Source organism: Miscanthus floridulus, chromosome 3 (genome assembly GCF_019320115.1).
Source record: "Miscanthus floridulus cultivar M001 chromosome 3, ASM1932011v1, whole genome shotgun sequence".
Taxonomy (NCBI): domain Eukaryota; kingdom Viridiplantae; phylum Streptophyta; class Magnoliopsida; order Poales; family Poaceae; genus Miscanthus; species Miscanthus floridulus.
In genome coordinates this window covers 64,988,931-64,998,028 of record NC_089582.1, presented here as the reverse complement: position 1 = coordinate 64,998,028, position 9,098 = coordinate 64,988,931, and the positions used below count along the sequence as shown (strand labels likewise).

Genomic DNA, 9,098 nt, shown 5'->3' with positions numbered 1-9,098 from the left:
CTTTGTCTATTCCATTGATCGCTGAGCGTGTGCCTCCAGAGCACAGGTAAAGCCGCAAGGTCAACAGGCGGTGCAGGCAAGCACACAAGCGTAGCCACAAGGTGGGCATGTGACCGAAAGGAATAAAGTATGGAGTAGAGGGGGAGGGTTTTTTTTGCAAGTTTTAACTGGCGTCATCCACGTTGGCACACGTAGGCATATAAATGTGATGTGGTGGGATTTAGACATTTACTTAGGCACGACATTAGTTGAAGGACCGAAATGATCACTTTTTTAGTTAGAGGACACAGGTGAGAATCCACAGTAGATTCAGGATCTGGATGGTTACTTTTTAATTTGAGGACCCGAATGAGAACCCATGAAGAATTTATGGATTCATGGTGCATTTTACTCCTTAAACAATACAAAGCCACACCATGCAACAGTTCTTTGAATGTTTCTGGACAGATAATGCTACACCAACATAAAAGTTTTACAAAAGAATATAATCTCCCACTCTTGGAGCAACAACCATGATTCCTGACTTGAGGTTACCAATTAACTGGTATAGGTATAGAATTGGTGCTGTTATTCACGTCAACTGTAAGTACATTTTGTTTATAAAAACACCATGTTACTTTACCAAACAATTTCCTGGTCCTGATCATAAAATCCAGTCGGAGGTATTGCAGCCCAACTACATACCGATAACCGAGGCCCGCCAATTCATAATTCTTATGGGCTCCGAAGACATTATGCACGGCCCATGGTCAGCACAACCGGCATGCAGTTGAGGAGGGAAGCCTAGAATGACCATGGCAATATCGTATCAAGATTGTGCAGCAAAAGCAGTCGGCAGATGAACTAACTGTAAATTTGTTGAGATCTCTGTACAGTTGTTGGTGGTTTAAACATTGGTAAAATATAAATTCACACTTCATTTCAAATCTGCCCAACTGTGCTTAAAGATTTTCTTCTTTTGGAACAATAATTCTTATTACCAAAGTGCAATAAGGCTAAGCAAATACAACAGTTCGCATATATCTGATGAAAGTTAGTGACTGAACAAATATTCAGAAGGATATTTGGTGAAAAATGTTTCCCAAGGATATGCCAGTGTACTTTAAATTTGATTTTGTAGATTTTCCTCTAGGAAGTAGGAACACACCGCTATTTCAACTTCAATAGTTTCTAGCTTTACATTTGAATATCGTAAGGCTAAAATATTTTTTATGCTGGAAACAGTCCACCATCTATTAGAGAAGAGCCTAAACATCATTGACTAGATCGTCGGTCTATCTTAATCAGTTGAATGGCCAGCTGGGCACATTGCAATTCTTGAAATGGAAATAGCCATCCAAGCTGATACAGAGTTTGTGTTATTGGTGCAAACCTGGAACTTCAATCAATTGGAAATTTCACAAAAATGAGTATCTTACAGATGTATGTATTAGGATAATAAAACCTAACTATTCCTTTGAAACATAATACTCCAACAAGCTTGATTTATTTGATAAGCTCCTCCTTCAGAACTGTCCTCATTAAGACTTGTATTCAGGCTCTGCGTTCTTTGTTATCAATTCTGATTTCACAGCCTGTAAGCACCGAAGATTAATGGATATTATACATCACTGAACAAACCGGTTAGAAACATCAAACATAACACAAAGAGCATAGAACATGCGCAAGCACAAAACACAACCTCATTTAACTTTTGTTCAGTTGAGGAATGCAAATAGTTTGCAACTCGCTCCCTCTCGTTTTGTAAACATTCCCCAACCTATGTGAACAGCAGAGAGATAGAGGTCAGAATTCAGAAGGTATCATCCATCAATACCTACAGCATGAACAGTAGTAACTAGGCAGCTGCAGAACACGTGATTTGATGTAATTAGTTACGAAGCTAGCGTCCGCACGTTGGATTTGATGTAGTCATCCAGATCCTCCTTGTAGCGTTGGTACAGCTGCTCGGAGTAGTTGTGAGGCGACGCCTGAGTGCACATGCAGATGCAGTACACCGTCCTACCGCAATGCCAAGAACACATTCAGATAGAGGATCGGAGGGGTGGTGACTGGTGATGGTGACCCAAGGAAACTGAACCAGGTAGCTTCAAATATGGGCCCCGTTCCCTTGGAGGAATTCCAGAGGAATCTGAATGAATTCGTGAGAGAAAACACGGTTCTGGATGAAAAAAAAAAACGAATCGGGTAGGGCACGCGAACGTAGCCACAGATGAGAGCAGTGCAGTGCAGTGCAGTACGTACGTGAAGACTCCTCGGAGGATAAGCCCTCGCCGCCGCCATCGATGGCGCGCCTAATCTTGGACAAGCCGGTGGCCACAAAGCTCCACCCCTCCTCAAGCCCTGCTCCATGCTGCCGCAGCTCGCCAGTCAACTCGTCAGATTATTATTAGCAACCGCACTGCACTTGAAGAAGAGGAGGAGGAGGCCGAGGCAGCTCGCGGGCGCATTAATGCCCAACTGCCGCCGACTCTCAACCCAGTCCGAATGTCCGATCAATCCTCGCCCGCCAGCCTGACGCTTGGTCAAATGATGTTAGGCGAGCACTACAACTCTGACGCCACGTTTGGTTAGTCGTTAGTGAAAATTCAAGTGGTGGATACAAGTTTGAAGTTAGCAGTCTAGAGGTTGGGGGTAAGTAATTTAAACGAGGGAATGAGAGTTTGGAGTTCGATGTTTACAAATGTTCTGTTTGTTTTGTGGGAACTTTTGGTGGGAGGAGAAATGAAAGTTTACAGGGTGACTGTCGCGTTTGCAGTTTGCCCGGGAATTGTTAGAACTTTGGGGAGAACCTGTGCAGGTGGTTGTTAAGGACATTTTCATGCATGTGTTACTTGTAGTTTGAAGAACGGGAAAAAGGTGCTGTTGCGGTGATTACCGGACTGTTGTGTTTGCCCGGCGAGCGATTCAGGATTGGCAAAAACCAGCATGTCCTTACAATAAACTTGGCAAGAGTTGACTGACGGTAGAACGTGATGCAATTCTGATGTCAATGTGATAGTACAATAGACTCTACGTAGTATTGCCCACTACAAGTATACACTGATCATCACTGGGTCGGAGGCCCAAACTAACGAAAACAGCTCATATTATAAACAAATTGACACCAAAAAGGGATATTTGATACCAATCAAAAGGCTTTGTCCTCTATTGGTAGCCTGCCACAGGCGCCTGATACATCCAAAGAATGAATGCTCCGAGCTTTTCTGAACCTCACTCGCGAGATCTAAAACGCTTTACTACAGAGTATGTATCCAGATCTGCCATTAGCTTTGTCACCAATCACCATATTTTTCTCGTACTTGGCATTCTAGCCGTAGACTTTAACCAAAGTACAAGCTTAGAAAGTATCTTGTCGGATTGAACCCTATTAGTATCACTGCAAGATGATATGAATGAACATGTGAGACAGGTGTCGGGAGATTAGTCTAACAGTACAAAAAGATGCACTTACTAAGTGGAGACAGGATGATGACGAGACCAATCGGGTACAGGAAGAATGTTGTTCTGTCCAGAAATGGAAGAACTACACCAAAGTATTTACATTTTGTCAGGCGCGAAGTGCACAAATACAACAAAATGAAGTTCCTGAGAAAATATTATATATAAAACTAAAACATACCATCATATCCTAGAAAGTTCAGGTAGTGATAATAAGAAATTGCCACCACGAAGAGTAGATTAGATAACAAAGCTGGAAAGAAGCCATGTGCGACCAATAGAGGCGACAGAAAATACTGCAGCACTGGGAAGAGAAACTTGTACTATGAGATACTAGTATACTACAAGTAGAAACTTGCAACTAAGTTTCAAATGGACAGACATCTTGAGACTGCTTACCATATAGGATGACAAACGCAGGAAAGAACGAGTTACAGTGAACATCGAATGCATAGAGCCTGCCAAGAATTTTGTGTGCACTGTTAGCAATATTGGCCTACATCTTAATAACAAAGCAGTGAATAAAGAATTTGTGCATGGCACAGTTAATCTATTATCTATCTTACAAAAGCAAACCCCACTACCTTTCTATGTCAACATGCAAGCTATCCACAACGTCTATCGCTAAATGCCACATCATCTCCCCACTAAAGATGGCAACGGGTACCCGAGACCCGAAACCCGACGGGCTTTTACCCTATTAGGGCATGGGTATGGGTCAATTTCTCTACCCATGGGTTTGTTAATGGGCAAAAAGTTAGACCCAGTGGGTTTGTGGGCATGGGTCTGGGCGTGCAGTACCCAAACCCGCAAACCCATGGGTTTTTTAAACCCGTTCCATCATAAAATAGTAGCTCAAATCATCCTACGACATCCTAAATTTCTCAACTAGATTGATCCATTTAGAGGCACATATGACGGCTGTCCCATCCTAAACGGTTTGATAAAGACATGCGTATGTAAACAAATCCTTTAATTTTTAGATCTTGTATTAGCAAATAATTTTATATGCTCACTAAATATATTTAGAAATTTTTCGCATAGAGAAATATTCAACAATGTAGAGAAACCATCTACAAATTGAAAGACAAAAAAGAACAAGCCGCTACTCTCATCTTGCCTGGAGGCCAAACTGCTTTGAGCCACCGATCCTGTTATGGGCCGGCTTGGCCACCTGGGCCCAACTGCTGGAATGGTATGTTCTTCAGGCTCTAGTGCTAGCGCTTCGTTAGCAGCAAGCACATTAGTCCCACCTCGCTCAGTCATGCACAGCTGAAGCTACGCGCACTCTATAAAACCAAGGCAAACACAAGCATGCACTACACAGCTGATGAAGCCTGCAGTTTGTCGGGCACGGGCAACCCGCGGGTACCCGTTACCCGTTCGGGCATGGGTATGGGCGTCTATTTATATCCGTCTGCGGGTATGGGTTTTTTAACGGGCATATTTTTTCATGGTGGGCACGGGTATGGGTTTATAGTACCCAGCGGGTACGTACCCGTTGACATCTTTACCCCACACCCACCCACCCCACCCCACCCCTCCCCCACACTCCGCCCACCAAAAAAAAAAAGCTTTCAATATCAACATGCAAGCAATGCACTTCATCTTCACTAAATGGCACATCGCCTCCACTAACTTTCAATCTCTTCATGCACACTATCCACGTCATCTTCTACTAACTGCAATTACTATTTGCAATCAATAAAAAATACAAGGCATCTATATAATGTCATTTGTTTTGTGTTACATCATCTTATAATTTGATCTAATATTAGTTTTTTTAGATTCTTTCATTACCTTTCCAAGCCAAATTTTGACCAACTCATACATGCAACAGCTTTATTTATAAGAAAGTCCCGCAGCAACACGCGGGGTATCCTTCTAGTATCACACAAAAGTGAAGTATATCAAGACCAAAAATGAGGCCAGCACATGGGAACTAGAGCAAAGAAACCAGCACATCAAAGAAATAATGAGTCTGGTAGCTAAATTGTATTAAAAGCTCATATAAGAGAAAATAGTAGATGCCCTATAAGCAGCATACAGAAAAGCAGGAAAACAAATACATGTGATAGAAGATAGGAAAATTACCACTCCACGCGTTGCTCAACAACATGGCTGTTAGGTTCCTCTCTCAAGTAAGAATTTGTAAGAAACCTGCATCAAATTACAGCATCCAATAACTCTGATTCCCAATGTAAGAGGTATGCGTATGATCTGCTAATAGGAGTTTAACTACAGTAGAACATAGGTGTGACAGTTTAGGCTAAAACTTACAAAGGCACTATGCTTTAGGAGTACAATTCTTAAAGAAATACAAAATTCAAGCTGTATCACTGCAGATGGAGCTTATTTCATTCTTAATTTGTAGCCCAAGCATTTTTTCCCTTCTACTTAATTTATCCATAGCAATAGACATGTTCAGGTAACACTTGATAGTAATTAGAGTAAGAAAGGCAGTAATGGTGAATGAGAAAACTCCAGTCTAGTTTGCACATCAGTTCACATTGTAATAGAGATTATATCAATGTTGTGTTTTCAGTCTCAAGACGACATGAAGCAGGTGCGCTATAACTGCATAGTGTATAACATCAGGCTTACCAGCAAAGTGTGGCCAGAACTATCCCAGCAAACAAGAAATGCAGAAACACAACTGAAGTGATTGTTAGAGCAGCATGTGAGGCACTCTCTCCATACCTGCAAAGCAAACGAAAGATATTTCCATTGCAAAAGAAGACAGCTTAATAGAAAAGGGAAACTAGAAAATAGATATTTGACTTCCAACTACCAGCCAGGATGTATATATTTGCAGAAATCACAAAGATAAATGTATTAGAAGATCATGAACTTACGCTGCACAGTAAGCTGATGTTGCAAACACGAGGAAAAGAATCAGAATAACAACAAATGCAGGATCATCCCGAGCCCACTGGTTCTTTGTTTCTGAAATCACAGGCAAGAAATATCAGGAATCCACAATGCTGAAAGCAAAGCAGATAAGTGACGTGTATAGTGTCAATGAACACAAATTCCAAACAGTATAATGAGAATTTGCAACAGCAACAGAGGTAATGACATTTTGTATCGTGGTGAGAGATTAACGCGATCAAAGAAATCTATGAGATATTCAAGTATATTCAGCCTCATCCCGCAAAACAACGTAACTAAGGAGTCATTGTCAAAATTCAAAAAAAGACTTCTTCATGAAGGTCTTCAGGTAGCTACTCTTCGTAAGAAAATATCAGATGGTCTAGCATATATGAATGAAATGTCATATAGAAAACTAGTACTCATGATGAAACATCACTTCCAAAAAAACGAAAAAAAGAAAGAAAGATACTAACTTCAACCAAATGTAAACCACAAGTGACAATTTAAAATGATTTATGTTGACATGAATTATACTGGTACAACATGCATCAGCTAGTAATAAGAAAGGTAAAGTTAGACCACGTACGCTTGTGATACTTGGTGTGCTGATAGCTGTCTTCCAGAGATTAACATGCCAGAAATAGACAAATACCAGTCAGATGCTTACTCGGGACATAGGCTCAAGATAAAGTAATTCAACACAGAAACTCTTCATCCTAGGACCATAATGCTACAAAAAGACAGATAAATCAGTGAAGGCGTCCCTCATGGTAAGAAAAATAAGCCAGATGACCTTTGACTGCAGGCGCAGCAGTGTCAGGGTAGGTTCAGTTTTAAGTGGGTGGTCAAGTAGGGCTCTTAAAGGTGCTGCTATTTAAACAACTAGGTTTAAAATTTAACTAAATTTTGCCAGGATTTTAATCAAGAAAGTTGTTTTACTTGTTTAAGTACCAGTTATGCTCAAAAGATGAAATTCCATAATCAAAGCATCTTGAACTGGAATTAGCAAGATATGATACAAAATATTAGCATTGAGAAGCTCATGCAAGAAGGAATAAGTTGTATGATACCATTATCAGTTCATAATTGTGCCAGAGTTTCTAGTGTTACCAAGAGTACGTACAGAACGCTTAAGTATGATCAAAGAGAATATACAAACAATTAATAACTGGACTGAGTGCAGGATGCGTACACTACTTTTGGTGAAGTACAGAGATAAACCATTTGCCAAAATGTGTATTCAATATCCATTTGTTGCCACTGCCAATGAGGAACAAAATTAGATTCCTTTCCAGATGACCGTACATCACACATAACAAGCTCAGGTGCTTAAACATTACTGTGAGATTTGATACATTCAATACCAATACCAGGGAAGTTGTATAGAAACTAGGTTGTAAAGGAATTTTCTTTTCTCTTCCTGGAAATATCTGTTTTCTCTCCTTGTTTTATGGAGACCACAAGCACAGAGAAGTTGTAAGAACACTTCTTACCACATTGACTATTATTCAGAGTTCAGAATTTCCAAGGTGCAAAATTAAAAATACATTTTCATAGACTATTATTCAGAGTTCAGAATTTCTAAGGTGCAAAATTAAAAATACATTTTCATAGCACCACTATAACAATAGTTGGAATATTGGGCTAAACAAATGCCCAATTTGGCAACACAAACAGTTGAAAATGGATCAAAATGCTCAAACTTATCACATTGACTACACAATCACCTAACATCTGAAACCGATGACTGAAATTAAGCACTTTGAAGTACTGAATGCAATCAGAAGCGCTGCAAGCATCGGTGATTTCTAAACCCATAGGGTCTATACTAACTTGATTGATGCACCAAGGAGACTCAATAAGAGACTGCAAGGCCATATTAACAAACACTATACAACCGAGGCTTAGCTCATTGATGCAAAGGAACGCATAAGCTCAGTCAAGCCAGCCTAATAAGGGACAGGCATACCCCGGCTGGAGCCTATGAACCCCCAAATCAAATCCATGAACTACACACGTAATGGATCCTCGGCTACGAGAGCCCGCATTCAGTTAAGAAACAAAACCCTAAGGTTCAGCGTCCACATCCCTCCCAGTGCGCGGGGACGCGACGCCAGATCGACAGGCGGCACGAGCAGAGGAGAGGATGCAGGAGAGACGTGAGTGGATCCGTTATTCAGCAAAAGCAAGACGCGGACGAGGTTTACCGACCTTGACGATGCGGCGGAGGTAGGGGCCGAAGAGCGGCGGCGCGGAGCGGGCGGCCCCGCGCCCCTTGGACGCGGTCGTCGGCAGCATCTTCGCCGACGCCCTTTGCCTTGGCTGCTCCTATCCCTCTGCTCTGCTCAGAGATCTGCTGCCGGCCTGCCGCTTCTGCTCCGGTGGATTGCTGGAGCTCCGGCGCCTTGTCCCGTTGTCCGATCTGGTGATGGTGGCTTCACAGCCGCAGCGGGCACGCGAGATCTGGCTCGCTGCCTTGTGCCTTGGTTTCGCGTTTGCCTCTTCTTCGTTTGCTTCCTGCAGCCTGCTAGGCTGCTACTGCTACCAGAGGGAAGGTGGTGGCTGTAGGAGTGGCCCACTTCAACTAACTGCTTCGTAAGTGGTTTTGGCCCATGTTGTCCGGCCCAGTTCATATACATATCACAGGTAGAGCTCGTCTCTTCTCAAAAGAAAAAAGAAAAAAAGAAAGAAAGAGCTTGTCTCTTCTCAAAAGAAAAAAAAAATAGAGCTCGTCTCATTTTTTTCTTGCAAAATGTTATTTTTGCCTTAAACTATCGGGCAAG

General features: G+C 41.8%; 1 protein-coding gene and 1 long non-coding RNA gene across 3 annotated transcripts; both read right to left on the bottom strand.

Annotated features, from left to right (window-relative positions):
• Positions 1-1,310: 1,310 nt before the first annotated feature.
• Positions 1,311-2,369, bottom strand: LOC136545887 (uncharacterized). 2 transcript variants are annotated; one of them, XR_010781179.1, is made up of 3 exons: positions 2,245-2,369; positions 1,682-2,001; positions 1,311-1,574 (listed from the first exon to the last, which is right to left on the bottom strand). It is a non-coding gene; the product is annotated as an uncharacterized lncRNA (long non-coding RNA). The 2 variants fall into 2 exon arrangements; XR_010781178.1 differs by having other exon boundaries at positions 1,682-1,759; positions 2,245-2,364.
• A 544-nt stretch (positions 2,370-2,913) lies between these two features.
• Positions 2,914-8,846, bottom strand: LOC136545886 (uncharacterized). Its single transcript, XM_066537859.1, has 10 exons — positions 8,527-8,846; positions 7,508-7,575; positions 6,902-6,927; positions 6,297-6,387; positions 6,046-6,141; positions 5,536-5,601; positions 3,841-3,899; positions 3,623-3,745; positions 3,455-3,526; positions 2,914-3,379 (listed from the first exon to the last, which is right to left on the bottom strand). Exons 1-10 carry the CDS (start codon positions 8,611-8,613, stop codon positions 3,324-3,326), a joined length of 744 nt encoding a protein of 247 aa, XP_066393956.1. The 5' UTR covers positions 8,614-8,846; the 3' UTR covers positions 2,914-3,323.
• Positions 8,847-9,098: the final 252 nt, after the last annotated feature.